We start from the raw sequence: 21417 nt of genomic DNA, 5'->3' as shown, positions 1-21417 counted from the left end.
AGTGTGATAGTTCCCATTTACTAACCCCCATCCACCCCACTTTCTTCCCTCCCCCTTAGCAACCACATGTCTGTTCTCTGTGTCTGTGAGTAGGACATGAGGCTCCTCCTGGGTTCCCCAGTGGGACTTGGCCGCATCGAAGAGGATGGGGGAGCTGACAGCACCAGGGTGGTCTGTCCGCTGCCCAGGGTTCACAGTAGCTGGTGTTGCAGTGGGAGCTCCTCAGAGAACAGCCCCTCCCCGCTTGACAGCAACATGGCACAGAAGTTACCTACTTTCAAAGCACTGTACACATCACAGGTGTAGACGGAGCCACAGCCAGGTAACCAGCCCCCAGATGGCGGAACAGGGCCCCGCACCTCATAGCCTTCCCTGTGTTCCCTTCCAGCCCCTCTCCATCCCCAAGGTAACCCCTCTTCTGACTTAAAATACATCGAGTTAGTTTGGCCTAGTTTTGCATTTTGTGCCAATGGCATCACATAGCATGACTGTGGGCCCGGCTTCCCTCCCTCCGGCATCCTGTCTGTGTGATTCACCGTGGCATGCAGATGTGGACTGTCCGTTCACTGCAGTGCTGCACTACTGTGTGAACACGCCACGTGTCTTCATCCATCCTACCGCTGCTGGGCCTGGGGTGACCCAGGACAGGGCCCCGGTGCACGTGGAGGCTGAGCTACATGGACAGGGCCTGCCGTGGCTGGTCCCAAAGAGCATGCGGAGGCAGAAGACAGGAGGTCTAGCCCGAGGCCACCTCCCAAGCCACCCGGTCCCATGCCCAGAATCTCGGACTCTCCCTACTTGGGCCACTTCACTCGGCTCTGTTCTCCCAGACCCACTCCCCAGGGGGCTGGCTAGCTGTCACTCAAGCATGGGATTTTGGTGCCAGGGGCCTGGAAGAGGTGGAGGGGCAGGAAGTGGCCATGGGGAGCCAGGAGGCCTGCTATAGAGCAGCCCTGCTCTCACCACCCCCAAGCCCTCCCACCCCCTGCAGGCGAGCACAGGGGTCTTCACTGAGGGGCCCCCAGGGAGCCTGGCGATCCCTCCTAGCGACAGTCATTGACCAGAGTTGGCTGCGCACACACACCCCCCCTCCCGCCACCCATCAGAAGCTCTCCAGGTAGGATTGGAGGGCAGAACCCCACCCCCCACCCCATAACAGGAAGCTTCTAAATCCATTCTTTGGATTACTCATTATTATCAACTCCGTTGCTGAAGGCAGAGAGGCAAGAGGAGAACTTGGAATTCATCAAATGCGCCGCCCTGACTGCCACCCTGCCTAGGGTTCCTCTCCCCCTACACAGGGTCTGTCCTGGTCCAGCCTCCTGCCTCTGAGCCACCTGTCACTGCTGTTCCTAATGAGAGGAGTGTGCACACGCTGACCCGAGGTTGCGGGCAGGTGTATCAGGCTTTGAGTAGGGGCCACCAAACTGGCCTCCAGCAGAGGCAGTGGCTCTTCCTGTACCAGAAAAGACAGAATAACCTCCCTAAAACAATGCCCTTCCCAGGGCCTCCTAATCCCTTCGCCTGCTGCTGCCCATGTGAATCCTGATCTGTCTGAGCGGGCAGTGAGCCCAGCAGCAGCCAACCTCCAGGCCTGTGGGTGGGCAGGGCGATGCCCAGCTGACTGCGCTCACCTCGCCTGCCAGGAAGGGCTGCCACGCCAAGGTCAGGTGGCAGGACGGCACCCTGGGGGGAGGCAGAGGGCCTGCAGCTCCTCTCTAAGATGGGTTTCAAAGGACTGCGAGTGTGATGTGTATACAGCCTCCAGAGGAAGAACGCGCTTCCGGGCTGGGAGAGCCAGATCCTGCGTGAGCTTAGGGACCTCCTGAGGCCTTGGCCTCCCTGCCAGTTGAGGGAGAGAGAAATATCTATCTTGGAAGAAAATGAACATTCTTTAAAATGTATACACATTGAGGAAAAACATCAAAATAGTCCAACTCTACCAAGGGGCAGGATTGGCTGAATGGGAAGGCGGGCCAACAAACTTGCCAACACCCTTGCCAACACCCTGCTGGGCGCTGGAGACGCAAACGTCTGGGCCAAGAGCTCAGGACAAGAGGGCGGGCGCACTACGTCAGGTCTAAGGCCTCGGACACAGGTGTGTGTGTGTGCTTCCTCTGTTCTCGTGGCACAGTTTTCCAGCAGCCGCCCATCAGAAGCAGTTTATCCTCATCGCCCTTAAGCTTTTAAGTAGCACTACGAGGCCTGCCATATGGGCCAGACACTGAGCTGTCAGTTTTCCCTGAATCCCATTTATGTCTCTCACACCCTCTGGGGGAGATGCCCTCATGATGCGCCTTGTAGAGGAGACACAGGCTGGGGAGACACAGGCACAAGCTGGGGAGCAGGACCTTAGTGGGGGGCTGTCATGGCAGTGGCTCTCCTCGCCTAGCAACTACCAACCATCGCCCAGGGTCTGCACCTGCCCAACTCCTCGGCCAGCCCCATCTCCCACCAGGCGCACCTGTTGCTCGCCAACTCCTGGGATGCCCACACGACCACGACCACCACCACAGCCCAAGTGGGAGCACACTTGGCACCTAACTCTTCCCTTAGCAGTCGGCTTAAAAACAACTCCAGTAAATGTTTTTCATCAGGAGCACGTTATCATTCCCACGCTACCTTCCCCCTCCCGAAGCCGTGAAAATCACCAGATGTGTACAGGATTCTCAGCTGCCCCTGGAAACCTCCGCCAGGGACCAATCACCACTCCCAGCTGAAAACAAATAAGGGCCAGGAGCCAGAGGGAAGGCCTGCACAGAAGGTGGGATGGTCGCCTCTGGGAGCCGAGGGAGAAAGTTCTGTGAAGCGCAGCCTGCGATTTTCCCAGGGAATGACTGGTTTCCGCCTGCTGGAAGCTGCATGTTAAGGCCGCAAGGTTAGCTTTCCCAATTTCCAAACTTTTTTTTTTTCTGTCCTGGAGAGAAGTCTCCCCTTCCAGGAATAACACCTGCATCCTTCTTGCTGCAGAATAACCCACGTTAGGACACGATCCCCAGACTATGTGCGCACCGGGGGAGGAGCAGGGGCTGAGGCTATCAGCCAGCTTGCCCTTTGAAACCCCACTTACCCTACAAATCAGGGTAAATAAAGCCTACACCTTGTCACCCAAGACTCTGCACATGGCCCTGAGAGGCACGGGGAAAAGCAGACTACTCCCCAGAGGGCATGAAATCTGGATTTCTTTGGTGTTTTGAAAACAGGGGAGCTCTGCTTGCCAGTGGGGAGTCGGGGGTCTGGTTTGGGTGTTGCTTAAAAAGAACAAACCAACCTCCTAAATGAGTCTGGCCGAACAATTGAGGGCTGGCCCCCTTGTCCCCCGATCACCCAAGGCCCACAGGGTAAGTTAAAAGAAGCCACGTTCCTTTTAAACAAAGCCAAGCCGTCCTGTGTTTGAGACCTTCGAGCCAGTTGAGGAAGCTCAGTTTCCTATGGGCTCCACCTAGGGAAGTGAATCAGGAATCCCAGGGCCAGGATGGCCACAGTCAGGGGTCTGACTGGCCAAGAGGGCAGCCTTGAAAGTAGCTGAGGCTCCCTGACCCAGAAGCATGGAAGGAAGGTGTGAGAAAACACACACATACACACACACAGTGCTTTCACAGCTCTTCTTTTCAGAAGAACTTGGGAGCAAGTGAAATGTTACCCTGAGGTTCTGCAGGACAGGAACGACTCAGGTTTGCTGGAATCACACAAGACTGATTCTGAAGAAACACCCAAGGCTCCAAAAGGAAGGGTGAGGAGTTCCCAAAGTGGCACAGCAGAAACGAATCCAACTAGGAACCATGAGGTTGCAGGTTCGATCCCTGGCCTTGCTCAGTGGGTTAAGGATCTGGCATTGCCGTGAGCTATGGTGGAGGTCGCAGACGCGGCTCGGATCTGGCATTGCTGTGGCTCTAGCGTAGGCTGGCAGCTGTAGCTCCAGTTCGCCCCCTAGCCTGGGAACCTCCATATGCCGTGGGAGCAGCCCTAAAAAAAAAAAAAAAAAGAGGGGGTGGGGTGACGAAGGGGAGCCACCACCTCCTGTCCATGGCCTCACACGCTCCCGTCCCTACCCCGTTCTCCTCATTCACTGTGTCCCAGTCTCACTACCCTCCCAGGTGGGTGCACAGACCCAGATGTCTGGGCCAAGCGTATTTGGCCACCCCTGTGCCCTAAGCACTAACGCATAGCTCAGGCGGAAGGGGCTCCTGGGAGCCACAGGCCGCTACTCTGGGTAAATCGCTGCGATCCTTCTGCCTCGAACTCCCCATCTGAAGAGTGGGTGCAGTGCTCTGGGGGTGGCACAGCCACAGGATTTCAGAGATTCTGGCCCCTTATAGATTGGTCTTTGCTTTTACAGCGATAGATAGCATCATGCCCAAAGAGCCAGCCAGAGGAGCTGAGGCCCACCCCTCAGCCTGGGGAAGCAGAGGCCAGAGAGCCACGAAGAAGCCAGGGCCAGAGGTGGCCCAGTACACAGCCCTCCACTAGCCTGGTATGTCCCCCTGCTCTAGAAGCCATGCAGACATCACATTCCTCTCCATACCTGGGTCATAATGGCAGAACCAGACAGACCCCAGACGTCACAGATCCCACCCAAGCAGGTAAGCGGAGGGCCGGAGTTCCGGGCACCAGGTCACACCTCCTTTGGTATCTAGAACTCTGTGGTCCATCTCCCAGTGCCGGCTCTCTACTCTGGGGCATATGCCCCCTGCCCAGCTCCTGCTTCCCCTCCTGGCCATTAGATGGGAAAGGGGAGGCATCTGACCTGTGATGAGATGAAGAGAGAGGGGCTCACGTTTTCCAAGAATTCACGGTGTTAACCGACTGTCCCCAGCAGCCAAAAGTAATAAGCACAGCTCCCCCCACTTCCGGCCATCCCCAGTGGCTCAAAGCATTGTGCTGACAAGACGAGGTTCCCCCTCAGGCTGCTCCCTGCCCCGGGTCCTCCTGGACGGATTCACACGCTTGAATCCAGTCCCCTTCTGCCAGCAGTTCTGGGGCCGAGACCATCAGGCAAGTCAGGCCTTTCAGACCACCGGGGCATAGCAAGCAACAGCCCCTCTCGCACAGCTGAGGAGACGGGGTCCACAGGAAGGAGGTCGCCCAGCTCAAGGGATGGAGCACCTTCATCCTGCAAACCTGCTGTCTTTTCCTCCCTGCTCTTTATTCAACACCCAACTCAGACAGACCCTCCTGGGCACCCGCCCCATGCTTACCACGCCCCCCACAACATACATCCCCAAAGCTTAATTATCAGGAGACCCCAGGGGCAGTTACAGCTGGCGTGTTGACACAATTGCCCAGACGTGTGTATGGAATTCAGAGACGTGATTCTGTGAGGTCAGGACCAGACTTCCAGATCCGTCCCCAGCTCGGGGGCAAAGCTGAAGTGCTCCTCCACCTCCTCGCCACCTCCCAGGATGCCAAGCAGGGAACAAGAGCCTGGGGACCCCCGCCTCTCCGCAGAGCCAGCTATCTGTGGCACAAGCTCTCTAAGCAGTGCCCCGGCCCACTGTGGCCACGGAGAGGCTGACACCAGCGAGCTCTCCATGCTCTGGGGGTTTTCAGGTGAAGGCAGCCCGGCCGGGAGAAGGGACAGGTTGGGGAGTGGGCTGACAGCATGGGGCGGCAGGCAGACAGGGACCCAGGCCACACCCCACTCGGGAGCACCGGCCATGTGCTTGAGCAAGGGGACCCCACTCGCTGACTCTCCTGAGGGGGGTTCTTAGGTGCCAGCAGCAGCTTGGAAAGCACAGCCAAGCTGGTGACTCAGCAAATAAGATGCACCCCCTTTTCAGCCATTTGGCTCCCTGACTCCCAGGAAAATGACAGCCTGAGGGTGGGTGAGATCCAGCATCTCTGCCTAACCAGTGCTGAGAGGAAGCCGCTGCAGGGTGCTGGCTCAGGAGTCCCATTCTCCAAGCCGGGGCCAGGATGACCGGCTCATACTGAACTGAAAACAGAGATGCGATGCCAGGTTCAGGGGCTCAAAGCAGCAGGGGCAGAGGCACAGCAGGAAAGAAGTCCGAAGCCACCGGCGAAGAGCGTTTGCCCCCAACGGAGCAGAAAGATCAAACATCAGAAATACGCCCAGCCACAGCTCTCTTCACGACGCCTCAACTTCTACCTGAGAAACACCTCCACTGAGCCCCTGGGAGGGACCACAAGCCTCGGATGTCACTCCTTCCCGCCCAGACTCGGGTACAAACACCTTCCAGGCAGTTTCCTGCAAAGCCCCTAAGGAAAGAGGGCCTGGTACAGCTGCACCCCCACATCAAGATCATGCTGAGCAGCGAACGTTTGATGCGTTTTCCGCCTGGTCCCGGTCTTTGCATAGGACTGCCTGGGTTTTAGCTCAGAAAGTCCCACATTCCAGGACATCGCTCAGTCCTGGGCAAACTGGGACAGCTGACCATAACCTTTACCTCATCTCCCAACAGACGTTGTACTAAACTAAAGAGAAAAGGAAAAGGTTGTGTGGTTAAAGCACGCTTGGGGAACGGGGGGTCAGACGAAGGTAGTGAGAGCCTCCTCACACCATTTGAGATCCTGATGGGTACCGACTTTCCAAGGAGGGAAAATGAGTAGCCAGCAACTCTGTGCGGTCAGGACCAGACCTCCAGGTCCCCCCCACCCCCAGCTCGGGGGCAAAGCTGAAGTGTTCCTCCACCTCCTCACCACCTCCCAGGAGGCCAAGGGGAGAACGAGAGCCTGGGGACCAGCACCCCCGCCTCTCCCTGGAGCCAGCTGTCTGGTGCCCCGGAGAGGCCGACACCAGTGTGATCTCTGTGTTCTGGGGGGCTTCAGGAGGAGGCGTGCGTTGGGGAGTGGGCTGACAGCCTGGAGCAGTTTGAAGGCAGGGACCCAGGCCACATTTTTTGGATCATGGTTCCTTTTTTGTTTTGTTTTGTTTAATTACTCAAATGAATTTATCACTTCTGTAGTTGTATAATGATCATCACAATCTGATTTCACAGGATTTCCATCCCACAGCCCAAGCACATCCCCCCACCCCCCAAACTGTCTCCTCCAGAGACCGTAAGTTTTTCAATGTCTGTGAGTCAGCACCTGTTCTGCAAAGAAGTTCCATCTGTCCTTTTTTCAGATTCCACATGTCAGTGAAAGCATTTGATGTTGGTGTCTCATTGTATGGCTGACTTCACTTAGCATGATAGTTTCTAGGTCCATCCATGTTGCAAAAAATGCTGGTATTTCGTTCTTTTTAATGGCTGAGTAATATTCCATTGTGTATATGTACCACATTTTCTTGATCCACTCCTCTGTTGATGGACATTGAGGTTGCTTCCATGTCTTGGCTATTGTAAATAGTGCTGCAATGAACACTGGAGTACATGTGTCTTTACGAGTCATGGTTTTTCTCTGGGTAGATGCCCAGGAGTGGGATTGCTGGATCAAATGGTAGTTCTATGTTTAGTTTCCATGGTTCCTTTTTTTTTTTTTTTTTTTTGGCAGTACCTGAGGCATATGGAGGTTCCCAGGCTAGGGGTTGAATCTGAGCTGTAGCCACTGGCCTACACCATAGCCACACCAGATCTGAGCCACATCTGCCACCTACACTGCAGCTCACAGCAATGCTGGATCCTTAACCCACTGATCAAGGCCAGGGATTGAACCCACATCCTCATGGATACTTGTCAGATTCGTTTTCCATTGAGCCACAACTGGAACTCCAGATCATGGTTCCTTTTTATTTAGGAAACAATTTTTATTAATTTATCAAACATTCACTGAGAGCATAACTATTAAGTCTTGAGGACGACTAGTGTTCTCTTTGGAGAGAGTGGGACACAGCTCGATGTACTGACTTGTAGAAGAGGCCAAAAAAAACATATGGTGTGCTAGCCCAGAGTGACCCTCTGGGTAAACTGAGGCACAGGCAATGCCTCCCTGGGGTTTACTATGCACAAAGCCCAGGGCAGCTCTGTGAGGAGTTCCTATCTTCCACCTGCATCTTACTTAGGAATTATTTGGTTCCCTGTTATTAGAGGCTGGATTGTAACCCCATGCACTGCCCCTCCTCCCCTCTCTTCTTAGAGAAGGAAAATGTAGAGAGGGCTGCACAAAGGCCAACATCATGCCTTGGCTGTCTGGCCTGGATGCTGTCACTGGGAATTTGGTGCAGAGTCAAGGCAAGGTTGGATGAAGAGAAAGGAAGCTATTTAGATGGGAAAAGGAAGGGACGCAGACCCTCAGGCTGGACAGGGGTAGGGTAGAGGGGCAGCTAGAGAAGAGCTGTGGACTCCTCACAACAGCCAAAACAGGGAAGCAGCCTAAATGTGCACCACCAGAGGGATGGATAAAGAAGATGAGGTACGTTTCTACAAGGGAATACTACTCAGCCATAAAAAAGAATGAACTACTGCCATTTGCAGCAACATGGATGAACCTAGAGACTGTCATACTAAGTGAAGTAAACCAGACAGAAAAAACAAATATTATGTCTCACTTACATGTAGAATCTTAAAAAATAATAATATAAATCAACTTATTTATAAAACAGAAACAGGCTCACAGACATAGAAAATAAACCTATGGTTACCAATGAGGACGGGGGCAGGGGAGATCAACTAGGAGTATGGGATTAATCAATATACACTACTATATATAAAATAAACAAAGAAGAATCTACTGTCTAGCACAGGGAACTCTCTTTAAAATCTTGTAATAATCTATAGTGGAAAAGAATCTAAAGCTGTACACCTGAAACAAACACAATACTGTAAATCAACTGTAGTTAAATAACTTTTTTTGTTTGTTTGTTTGTTTTGCTATTTCTTGGGCCGCTCCTGCGGCATATGGAGGTTCCCAGGCTAGGGGTCGAATCGGAGCTGCAGCCACCAGCCTATGCCGGAGTCACAGCAACGCGGGATCCGAGCCGCCTCTGTGACCTACACCACAGCTCATGGCAACACCAGATCGTTAACCCACTGAGCAAGGCCAGGGACCGAACCCACAACCTCATGGTTCCTAGTCGGATTCGTTAACCACTGAGCCACAACGGGAACTCCTAAATAACATTTTTTAAAAAAATTACTGTGGCGTTCCCGCCGTGGCTCAGTGGTTAACGAATCCAACTAGGAACCATGAGGTTGTGGGTTCGATCCCTGGCCTTGCTCAGTGGGTTAAGGACCCGATGTTGCCGTGAGCTGTATTGTAGGCCAGCGGCTACAGCTCTGATTAGACCCCTAGCCTGGGAACCTCCATATGCCATGGGAGAGGGCCTAGAAAAGGCAAAAAAGAACTGTGGGATGGGAGACTCCATTTCACATGTGATGGGCAAAACCTCAGGGGCTGCCAGGATCAGGGTCTGGGGGCTTCATGAAAGCCTGTTTTACACTATTCACAATAGCCAAGACATGAAAACAACACAAACGTCCATCAAGAGAAGACTGGATTGGGAAGATGTGGTATATATACACAATGGAATACTATTCAGCCGTAAAAAAAAATAATAATAATGCCATTTGCAGCAACATGGATGGAACTAGAGACTCATACTGAGTAAAGTAAGTCAGAAAGAGAAAGACAAATACCTTATGATATCACTTATATCTGGAATCTAATATAGGGCACAAATGAACCTTTCCACAGAAAAGAAAATCATGAACTTGGAGAATAGACTTGTGGTTACCAAGGGGGAGAGAGTGGGATGGAGGGGTTCTTGAGGTTAACAGATGCAAACTATTGCCTTTGGAGTGGATAAGCAATGAGATCGTGCTGTGTAGCACTGGGAACTACATCTAGTCACTTATGATGGAGCACGATAATGTGAGAAAAAAAATGTATGCATGTATGTGTAACTGGGTCACCATGCTGTACAGTAGAAAAAAAAAATTGTATTGGGGAAATAACAAAAATAAAAACCCTGTTTTGACTTGAAGCCCAAAAGTGAAGGCAGCATCTGGGTTGGAACTAGGAGGGGGTACATAGCCATCAGAGCCCCTTCTTAGTTAGCTAAGCCCACCCCTGCCACCCCCACTCCCAGAACCAGGGCCCTCATCTGAAGTGGCCTGGCTTTGGGACAGTGACTAATGGGAAAGGGTCATGGAAAGAAGAGCGGGGCCCAGTGAGGCAGCAGGGGATGTGCCAGCATGGGAGGGGGCAGGAGCGGGGTCTGTTTCATCACACCTCACACTGGGCGAGAGCTGAAGCCAATCAAAGAAACAGAATGTGTCGGGTACATGGCCTACGCAATGGTCTTTAACCCTCATTTTATCACTGGGGAAACAGAGGCCAGGGAGCAAGTCTGAACTCACAAGGCTAGTAAGTGGCAAAGCTCAGACCAAAACCCAAGCTTCTAACTTCGAAGCTGGGACATCATGCCAGGAGATTTCAATTTTTCTTCTCTCTTCTTTAACAGCAAACGAATTCAAACAGGGAGACCCACCATACAGAACAGATAAAAGCAGAGCTGCACAAAGTGGGTGGGATATGAACTGACCCCCTAAATTGGCCTCTTTTCCCTCCAGGTCTGCACTCCAAACTCCCAGTGGCCCCTGACACAGCTCCAGGCCATCTCCTCTGGGTGTAAAAGCCATTGCTTCCAGCTGCTGCTCCCACGAGGGTCCATGCACTAAACCCCCGAGAACAGAATCTCCCTCTGCCCTGTGCTCACTCTGCTGAGGTGGGAAGGGGAGGATGGGATGCAGAAGGTCCCCCCACTCCTGTCCTGGCTAGGCACTGCTCATGGGAGGTCCCCAGTCACTAGCTCACTGGCACACCTCGCGGCCAAGGGACCCAAACAGCACAAGGAGCTGCTCCATCAGCCCCAAAAGGCTGGAGCCACAAACAAGGGCCAAGCTAGACCTGGCTGAGCCAGAAGGTGGCAGAGCCTCAGCAAAAACGACAGCTGCTGGTTTCCCTTATGCAGATGCAAAGCTGATCTGACTGGCAAGGTGAGGACAGAGGGACCAGGTCTCTGGGATCATGTGCCAGGGACATAGTCCATATCCACCCTTCCCTTCCTCACTGAACCACTGCCTCAGGGTTAGGCACGCGGGTGCACGCTTCCCTAAGGAAAGTGCTCGCTTCCCTTGCAGCTACATTGGCCACAGGATTAAGTTCCAGTCCACAAAAGGTAACTGCAAGTGGGCTGTGGGGTTTCTGGCAGATGACTTGAAAAGAGGGGCTGCAGCCTTCTTGTTCCTTTCCCCTGACAGCTAGAGTGGATTTGCCACCCTGGACCACAAGGCAGCACACAAACAGTGACAAAACCACCATGCTGGCCTCTGTGACAGACACAGAACTTGTTTAGTCTACTAATCTTCACCTGAAGGAAGCTTGTGGGGGAAGCTCAGAAGCAGTCACAAGGCCCCTGCCCTTCCCACAGTTCTCTGCCTCCCAGGGGCCCTGGTCCCCCTACCACCTGCCTCTCTTCTGGAAGCAAACGAGGAGCCTTGCAGCTGGACAGCCCAGAGCTGGCAGACAAGACCTGGGGTTCTAAACCAGCTCTCTACCACTCACTCACGCACTCATTCGGCAAATAGTTCATGAAATCTACTCCGTGCCAGGCACTGTTCTAGGTGCTGCGGCCCCAGCAGTGACCAAGAGAAGTCTTTGTCCTCGAGGAACTTCTGTTCTACTCGAGGAAGAGACAAAGAAACGAGTGCCTGTCGAGGGGCCCTGTGCTACAGAGAAAATAACAGGGACGAGGGTGTGGGGACTGGGAAAGCCTCTCTGAGAAGGTGGCATTCCAGGACAGCTGAAGCAGGGCGGGGGGGGGGGGGGTGGAGGGAGCATGTGGACGTTCGAAAGAGCTGCCATGGGCCTTGGCGCCTAGGGCCTCAGCGTCCCCTCTCGGGAATGGTCTGGGAGCCAGAGGCTGTCCCCACCTCGTGCTGCCCTGGCTGGAGACGCTCACTCCAGGCAGCACGTCCAGAGCAGGTGAGCCCAGGAGTCTGACTGGATGGGGACAGAGGGACCCTCCCCAACCCTCAGCCAGCGCTCCGTGCATTCCTGCCGCTAAGGGTGGTGGCTTCGGCCTCGGCCTCACACCCAGCTTAGGCCAAGGTGAAGAATTACAATGTGTCCTCGCTCCCCTGCCTTCCCACTGTCCCTCCTGGGCTGCCCTGGGTCAGGGAGACGGAAGGTTAGAGGGCAGAGCACTGTGGGCTCCCGGGTCAGCCCATGCGTCGCCAGGGGCCTGGCTCTGGGAGGGCCCCCTGCACCCCGACCCGGGGACTGCGGGGCAAGGCCCGCTCCGCCGTTCCTCAGCAGTCTCTCCATGCTGGGCTGAGGCCCACGGCCTTCCGGACTCGACAATTGGCGGACGGGGTGCCACCCTGCGCCCTGGCCCTAGGGAAGTTGGAGGTGGCTGACCCGAGGGGGATAAGGCTACAGAGGAAGAGAGGGTGGTGGCGGTGTGTGTGTCAGGGAAAGGGGTGGGGATGGCAGCAGGATGGGTGGCTGAGCTAAGCTGGGGATCTGTGCTGGCCACTGCAGGAGTGGTCCAGGGCGGGGCTCAGAGCCGATGCAGGGCTTGAGGTGGTGATGTGGGGAGGGGCTGCTCCTGCATCTGCAATGATGGGGCTGCATTTGTACAGCGGTCCTTGAACAAGCCTTTCTCACAGCTCTTTGCTCCTGCATGCTGAGGACACCAGAGGCTCACAGGCAATGGGAGACAGGACCACAGTCACATGTGGGGCCAGTACTGTGACATGGTACTCGGGGAACCAAACTCTCAAGCAACAGAGTGGCTTCAAGCCTCAGGTTACCCTGACGTTGGGCATAACGCAGAGCTGACACCATCACGCAAATTTTTTTTTTTTTTTTTGTCTTTTTAGGGCCACACCCACAGCATGGGGAAGTTCCCAGGCTAGGAATCGAATCAGAGCTGCAGCTGCCGGCCACAGCCACAGCCACATGGGATCTGAGCCATGTCTACGACCTACACCACTGCTCAAGGCAATGCTGGTTCCTTAACCCACTGAGCAAGGCCAGGGATTGAACCCCATCCTCATGGATATCCGTCTTGTTCATTACCACAAGGAGCCACAATGGGAACTCCACACGACCCTTTCTGAATAGGGTTTGAATGAGGTTCTCCAAAGTGTGGAGAATGAGCCCTGAGGCTACATCCAGTTACTAGTACCTACTGCTGTGGACACATGCACACATGTCCCCGGAGTCACCAGGAACTTGAGCAAGTGGACCCCTTGGTCTGTAACCCCCTTGTCTGAAAAACAAGGGGTGTAAAAGATGATTTCCAGAGGGCTCCCAGCTCTAGAATTCCGTGTTCTATGGTTCTCTGTTACTTAGAAGTGACGTGGAAACCACCCTTTGTCCATTGAATTCTATTTTGAACAGCCAGCGGGCTGCCTCCTTGAAGGGATCTCTCGGTCAATGCTGCTGCAAATATAAAAAAGGCTCCTAGAGTGTATCTTTTGTGCAGATTTTTCTTAAAGGCTTTCCTTAAAGAGAACACCTATAGTTGTATGGCTACTGTGGCCCAAAGAGTCACAATCCCAGTTCCGCCACCTCATCTGATCTAACGGCCCCACAAAGTGGACAGGACATCCAACTAGGAGAGACTCCCTGCAACTGCACTGGTGTTCCTGGGGACAGGATGAGACAGGACACACACACACACACCCTGCTGAGCTCCCTGCCCTGCATCATACTCCATGGGCACAAACAGAAAGTGAGCCCAGAGCTGAGGAAAGAGCTCTCACCCTCTACGTCTCGTGAGGTCTCCAGGCGGACTCGGGCTCAGGCTGCTGGGCGGGGATGTCACTCTCCTCGGGGGGTGTGGGAGGATGTCCATTCCGGCCTGAGACGGAGGGCCCCGAGGATGTGAAGATGCCAGGCCTTCCTGGAGTAAGGGTCACCCAAACCCTGATGCCCCTCCCCAGAAGTGCAGAGAGCTGTCCGGAGGGTCCTCCCACTTCCCTTAGGAGCAGATGGCTCAGCAGAAAGCTGTCGCCCCAGCAGACCAGATTTCCAAGTCCGGAAGCCCTGACCCTCTGGAGTGGATCCCACCGGCTGTGGCTGCCACAGAAAGAACCCAGTGGCCGGCCTCACTGCCAGGATGCCAGCTTGGCCTCACGCGCTCCCCTTCAGGGGAGCACCTGATGCCAGGGGCGAGGGCCAGTTCCCCTCAGTTCCACAGTCCCGCTAACATTTCCTGAGCAACTGCTCAGTGCAGTGCTGCGCTGGGCACCATGGTAGAGATGAATGTGCCGCTGGCCCGGCCCCACGGGGCTCACCATGTGCTGGGGGAGACACCCACACAGGCCGGGGAACATTACTGGGCTCTATCCACAGGGAAGCCTCTCAGCAGAGATACCACCTGAGGATGGACAGGACTAACTTGCCAGGCCTCCTTGCCCAGGGGAACTCAAACCAGGTGGAGCCGCCCTCCTCTTAGCTTCCAAAGGGCTGAGGTATCAAACCCCCACTCAGCAGGAGCCCCTCTTCTCCCTTCGAACCTGGATTCCTGGGGAAAAGCACAGGGAAGCTGCCCCTCCCCTCACGCCTGCGAGCGACCTTCTCTAGGTCCAGGGCAACCCCCAGAGGACCTCCCTGGGCTGCTAAGCTCCACTCCTCTGCCACACCCTGCAGCTATGGCCAAGCTGCCACCTGGCGTCCCTCAGCGTCTTCCCTTCTCAGCCTACTTAAACCAGTCTCCTCCCAGTACCACCGCCCCGGCCGTATCTCAGTTCCCTCCTCCCTCAAAGCCAAGCCCAGGCAGCACCACTAGGAACACCCATCGTCCCCCAACCCCATCCCATGGAATGTTCTTTCCAGGCTCTGCAAGTTCACCTCCTCCCTAAAACCAGCTTGCAGCTCACTGACCCCAGTTCAGGAATCCCCATTGTGCCCTCAGCTTTGGATCTGTGTCCTTGTTACACCTTGCAATTCCTTCAGCCTCGCCCCCCAGCAACACTCTCCCACCCCACAATGACCCTTTTATTTTATTTATTTATTTGTCTTTTTGCCTTTTCTAGGGCCACTCTTGCAGCACATGGAGGTCACCAGGCTTGGGATCTAAACGGAACTGTAGCCGCCAGCCTACACCACAGCCCCTGCAACTCGGGATCCTTAACCCACTGAGTGAGGCCAAGGATCGATCCTACAACCTCATGGTTCCTAGTGGGATTTGTTAACCACTGAGCCACGAGGGGAACTCCTGACCCTTTTATTTTAAAATCCCTGTATAACCCTCCTTCCTATCTCCTACAGGAAGTTCTGCCTGGATCAGCGCTTGCTTCCCAAATTATACTGCAGTTTTTTGTTTTTTGTTTTTGTTTTTTGAGGCCTCCCTTTCCCACCCTCGGTGTGGCACTTAAGCTTCAGTTTTTCTTCCTACTTAGCAATTGACATCTATAAACACTAGCAGAATCCCGATGCTGGGGGCGCCTTAAACGGATCGGATCAAGTACTCAACACATGTGCTTTATTCATTGTAATAGCTAGGATTTTTTGAGCTCGATGAGTTGGGCACAACGGCAACCTCATGAATATGTTATCTCTCATTTTCAGAGCAACCTGCACGACAGAGATCTGCTGTCCTTTTTCCCTCGGCACATGGAGGTTCCCAGGCTAGAGGTCTAATCGGAGCTGTAGCCACCGGTCTACACCAGAGCCACAGCAACGTGGGATCCGAGCCGCATCTGCGACCTACACCACAGCTCACAGCAACGCCGGATCGTTAACCCACTGAGTGAGGCCAGGGATCGAACCCGAAACCTCATGGTTCCTAGTCGGATTCGTTAACCACTGCACCACCATGGGAACTCCATCTGCTGTCATTCTTTACAGAGACTCCAAGAGGTTCACTAGCTGGTCTACCTGTCTGATCCAAAGTTTGTTTTCCGCTGCCTTTCTCTTACCTAGGATTCATCCACCAAATGACTATCAGACCCACAGACAACAGAGCACTAAGTCAACCTGTCCTTTCGGCAAAAGCCCGGAAATATTTAAACAGTGAAACTAGATGTCCCTCCCTCTGCTCTTTCCTTATCTGTAAGGACTTGCCAAATGTTCAAACAAACGGATATCAAACCTAAAAGCACTGGAAAGGGATCTGATGGGTTATCGGCCCTGAGCTGAATGCTGTTGAAGCTGTAGGCTGTGTGACACACCTAAAGCTCAGCTCCCAGGGCCCTGCTAGAGATAATTCCTTTGTTCTGCCATAAACCTTGCTTAGAACTGAATCACAAGATGCCAGCAGTTTGAGGGTTTGCCATCAGCATACCTTCGGAAGGGCAGAGATGGAGCAGTCCTTGCTGAGTCCCTATAGGAGACTAAAATCCACCACAGCCACTACACATCAAGCCTGCACCCCTCAGTCTTTTCTGGCCACAGTAGACACAATAATCATACCCCCTTTGCCAGTTTAAACTCTTCAAAGCACTTCTCTTCATTGTGGCACATCGCAATAGCTTTTTTTTTTTTTTTTTTTTGCTTTTTAGGGTCGCACCCTCAGCATATGGAGGTTTCCAGGCTAGGGGTCCAATCAGAGCTGGCCTACGCCACAGCCACCCCAGGTTTAAGCCACATCTGCGACCTACATCACAGCTCACCGTGACACCGGATCCTTAACCCACTGAGCAAGGCCAGGGATCAAACCGGCAACCTCATGGTTTCTAGTCAGATTCGTTTCCGCTGAGCCATGAGGGGAACTCCAACACTGCAAGAGCATTTTAGGAACTGGGCACCCAGGCTCAGAAAGGCCAGGTGACTTGCTGGTGGGGGTGGGAGGTTATGGTTGTTTTTTGCTTTACCACATTTGTTTTTGGTTTTGTGTTTGTTTCTTGCTTTTTCGGCAGCACCCTCGGTATATGGAAGTGCCCCGGCCAGGGACTGAATCGGAGCTACAGCTGAGACCTACGCCACAGCTGCAGCAATGCCAGATCCTTAACCCACTGCACCGGGCAAGGGATCAAATTGGCACCAACACAGAGACAAGCTGGATCATTAACCCACTGCACCACGGCTGGAACCCATTTGCTTAACACATATCACGTCCCTGCCGTGGGCCATGTCCTGTGCTAGGCTTGAACAGGACTTCCTGGGAGAAATAGGGTTTCTGAGCAGGGCCTTCGAAGACAGCAGGAGTTGGGCTTGCAGCTTTTCCCTGGCGGTGGCTCCAGAGCCTCTCCTCTTAGAGCAGAACAGCGGGGTCTCATCCCACAGCCCCCCACTGCCCACCCCCAAGCTCAGCCTCTTTAAGCTCAGCAGCACATCGAACTAGCCCATCCTTTCTGACACAGCCACCTCCCTTCTGCGCGGTGCAATGAGGCTCCTTGCAGAAAGGGTGCATGCAGGTAGGGCCCACGCTAAGGTCTGTCCTCGGGACAGCAGGCCTGAGGAGAGAGGCCATGCTCCAGCAACTTCTCAGCCCTGCAGGCTGTGCAACCCTGCGGGGACTGCCATCCTCAGAGCTGTTCCCACCGTTCCTCACGCTGCAGCCCCTCCTCCAGGGGTGCACACCTTCCACCCACTGGCTGTCCCCAGCGCTTTCAGGCCAGGCTGTGGAGTTTCAGGGCCGCCCACCAGAGAGGCCCAAGCCCACCTGCTTCCTGAGTGCCAGCGCCTTCCCACCACCAGAATTCCCCGTGGTGCAGAGAAAAGACGGTACGGCCATTCCATCCCACCCTTCCCCTAAAAGTTTAGTCCTGAAGGCCAGCACCTACCGACAGCAGGGTCCCTTCCCTGTCTGGACTGTCACCACAGTTCTCCCGACCCTAGAGTGGAAACATCCCTTTCTCCCTGGAGACACTGCTCAGGTGGGCAAGAAAGAAATGCCTTTGGGACACTACTTGTTCCCCAAAATTTTCACCTTTAGAAGAAACGGAAGATGTTGCTAAGGCACAGCCCAAACCTGTTTCATGAGGAAGAATCTCTTGTTTCTACAAAGGGGCTGGAGGGGAATCTCAACTTCCGGGCCATGCGCTGCTGTGAAGGGAGCTGCTCCTTTGGTGACACGGATGCAGGGACCCCACTCTGGCGAATCTGGGACTGTGGAAGGTCCACTTACTCCCTCGCCCCTCCACCAGCTCAGGTGACCTGAGCCGGCACTTACTGCTTGTTAAAATCTCTCTGCGAATTCGAAACACCTGCTTCGGGGACTTCCTCATGCGCGTCCAGCCTAGCACCTTGCCTGGAATTAACCACGACACAATAGTGTCGCACATCCTCTCCAACACGGTAAAAAAGGGTGACCGTAACCTGGGGGTCCCGCGGAAGCGGTGAGCCCCGCGGTGTCCTCTGACCCCAAGCCCATCCAGCGGCGGCGCGCCCGTTTGTCCCAGCACAATCCACCACCCCTCCACCCGAATGTAAACCGGGACGACCAACACTCGCGGCCGGACGCCTGCGGCGTCCTCCGTGTGGGAAGGGGCTTGGATGGTGCAAAATCAGGACTCCGCGCGTGGCCCCAGCTAATGGTACGCGGAGGGGCTGCTCCGCGTCGGGCCACGAGGCGCGGTGGTTTTCCCAGCAGCTGGCCCGGGCGGGGGACCTGGGCACGACCGGGGTCCCGGCGCTGCCCGTGCCACCACTCACCATCCAGGAAGAACGACGGCGACAGCAGCAGGAGCAACCCCAAGAGCACCAGCACGGAGCGCATCGTGTCCTGGCCTCAGGCCCGGAGCAGGTGGCTGCTGGCTTGGCGGAGGGTCCCGGCGGCGAGAGCGTGGGCGCCCCCGGAGGAGGCCTGGCGGCGGATCCGGCGGCCGGGCGATGACTCGCGGCTCCTGAGTTGCGCTCCGGTGGCCCCTCCTCGCGGCTGCTGCGGCAGAGCCGGACCAAGGCGCGGAGCCAGGCGGCAGAGGAGCGGCGGACGGCTGCGTCGCGGGCGGTGTCTGCGCGGCTGAGGCCAGGCCAGCGGCTGCGGCGACTCCGGTCCCGTCCGCGCCGGCCCCCGCCCCCTTTCCTCCCCCACGAGCGCGGGCGGGGCGGAGGGGCCGGGAGGGGCGGTGCTGGGCGGTGAACAATGAGCAGAGGAGGAAACTCCGCCCAGGCGCGAGGCGGGCGGGGGAGGGCGGCGGGCTCCGGGCTCCGGGCTCCCGGCTGGCGGCCCCGGCGAGGAGGGGGGGGAGGCGGGGCGGCGGGGGCTTCCCGGAGCCCGACTGCCCCCTGCCTTCCGGGCCACCCTCCTGGGCGTGCGGGTGTCGCCTGCGGTGCTCCGGAGAGGGTCCGGTAGGAACCGCCACACTGCCGGGGTCCTTGGACGCCCAGGTCCCGAGCTAGGAAACTTCCAGGGCTGTGTTCGCTAAAGAGCAGGCGAGGCCTCCAGGCTGCAGCTCATTTGCTGCAAAGCGGGAGAAGCACATCTCCCACGTGCCAGATGCAACTCACCTGTGGGCGGGCCCGCAGCCCGCAAGATTTCTGAGCAATTTGGATTAATTAGTTGCTTAACCTCTCCAAGCCGACCTCACCTGTGAATGGAAGCAATGGTTTACAAAGAACAAAAACAAAACAAGATAAATTTTTGAGGGATTATTATGTGCCAGTTTGTGTTCTTAGTGCTTGGCATATATTAATTCATTCACTCTTCGCCACAGCCATGTTTTCGGCTTCATCTTGCAGACACGGAATTGACTGAAAAAGAGGTTAAACTTGCTTATGATCACGTAACTGTAACGGTCAGACCTGCTTCTGAAAGTAGTTTGGAGAAATATTTTGCGCAGTGCCTGGCATAAGAGTAATCGCTCAGTACGTGGTAGCTAATGTTATTATTGCTATGTAAAGAACAATAAAGATTTAGGGCTTCGGGCAACTGGAGCTCAAAACCTAACTGTGCTTATCCATTAGTTATAAAACCCTGGACAGATTTACTCGGTCTACCTCAGCTCTTTCCATCTATAAAATAGGGATAACCACACCTACCTCAGAGAGTCGTTATGCGACCCAACTAAGAGAAAATGCGGCGCGAGCGCTTAAGCACAGGGCCAGGGACTAGAAAGTCTCCAGGAATGAAGCGGCACGCCCTCCATGTATTAGAAGGAGAAATTTGCAGACCTGGGAACTGAATTCCGTAAACCGAGTAAACCTGGTGAAAGAACAAAGAAGTTCCCCTCCGGTTTTTTTTCAAAAGCTGCTTGAAGGATGCACATCCTGGAACCCCCGACGGAGGAGGCGCACCGATGGCGCCGGGATGGGCTTGGGAGAGGGGAGGGGAAGCTGACCCGGAGGGGGCAGGGTGATTAACTGGGGAGGGGGTGGACGGCTAGGATTTGGCTCAGGTGACTCCTGGATCGATCTTTTGGCTTTGGCGTCTTTCTACAAGATGGGTCTGGGAGGGAAGGAGAGGTGTCCCTAGGACCCAGTCAGAGCCAGGAACCGTGGACTCCTTAAGCCCCTGAAGTGGGCTACACGCAGGCGCTGTCCAAGAGGCACAGCATTTTTGGAGCAGCAAAGGAAGAGCTAGAGTCCTGGCTGGGGTTCCTCGGCAGCAGGCTCAGGCTTGGGAAAGACTGACCTGCCTGTTTTCATCAGGAAGTTTCTGCAGGATCGTTCTGGCCCGGTTTTCCACACCGCATATGGGAAAGACAGAGGGTGTTCCCTATAAATACTGTGGTGTGTGTGACTATCTTTGATGTTTTTTAGTACTGGTCTCCTGATATCCATGCCAACAAAAGCCTTGTTTCTGAAACCAAACAATACACTTAAAAATTAATTTAAAAGTGTGTATTGTGTGCTCTCCGATTTAAACAGTGTTTTGGACGCAGTCAGTTGCTCCAAAAATCTCCCTTTGCGTGTTAACTTTGGTCCCATTGCAAAATCATGCAAAACTAAAATGAGAATTGACATCCAGGCATAGAAAAGGGTCTTTGTAGCTAAAGACTCAGCAAAATTAGAATTGCACTGACACTCACCAGCATCCAGCAGCGCCCCCTCCCCCCACTTTATGCAGATGGAGCTTTCAGGAATGAAGTCCGCCAGGCTTCCAAAGCACCTGTGGTCAGTGAACCGACCTGCCCCAGGTACCTGGCCTGTGCCCTGGGTCCCTTTAACAGAATGCTCCTACTAGTTGGTTCACTGGCCCAGAATACCTAAGATTATAGTCAAAACTGAAAGCATTTTGTAGATGCTAGTCCATACTCCTTCTGAGATTTATTACATTTTGGTTGTATGTATGCATACATTAGCTCCCCTAGACTTTTTTTTTTTTTGCTTTAGACAACTATATTTATTAACAATATATTTTGAAATAATTTTAGACTTAAAGTTGCAAGAGAGTTCTGTATACTCTTTACACTCTTTAAAGTCAGTATCTAAAGAAAACATGGCACAATGACCAAAATTTTAAAATTAACATAAATTCATTACTAGTTACTAATTAAGACCTCAATCGAATTTGGTGACCTTTTTTACTTAGGTGCTTTTTCTGGCCCAATCCTGGATCCTACGTTTCATCTAGTTTTCAAGCTCATTTCTTCTCAAATTTATGGCAGTTTCTCGGTCTTT

General features: G+C 54.2%; 1 protein-coding gene across 1 annotated transcript in view; it reads right to left on the bottom strand.

Moving 5' to 3' along the window:
* PODXL (podocalyxin like) overlaps positions 1 to 18843 on the bottom strand; it is a 50222-nt gene extending 31379 nt beyond the window's left edge. The window contains exon 1 of the mRNA XM_047762916.1: positions 18511 to 18843. Within this exon, the coding sequence (XP_047618872.1) occupies positions 18511 to 18574 (64 nt within the window). The 5' untranslated portion in view covers positions 18575 to 18843. The remainder of the gene's footprint in view (positions 1 to 18510) is intronic.
* Between the last annotated feature and the right edge of the window lie 2574 nt (positions 18844 to 21417).

Source organism: Phacochoerus africanus, chromosome 16, assembly GCF_016906955.1.
Source record: "Phacochoerus africanus isolate WHEZ1 chromosome 16, ROS_Pafr_v1, whole genome shotgun sequence".
NCBI classification, from domain to species: domain Eukaryota; kingdom Metazoa; phylum Chordata; class Mammalia; order Artiodactyla; family Suidae; genus Phacochoerus; species Phacochoerus africanus.
Note: the sequence above shows the minus strand (reverse complement) of the source record. Positions and strands in the feature narration are given on the sequence as shown.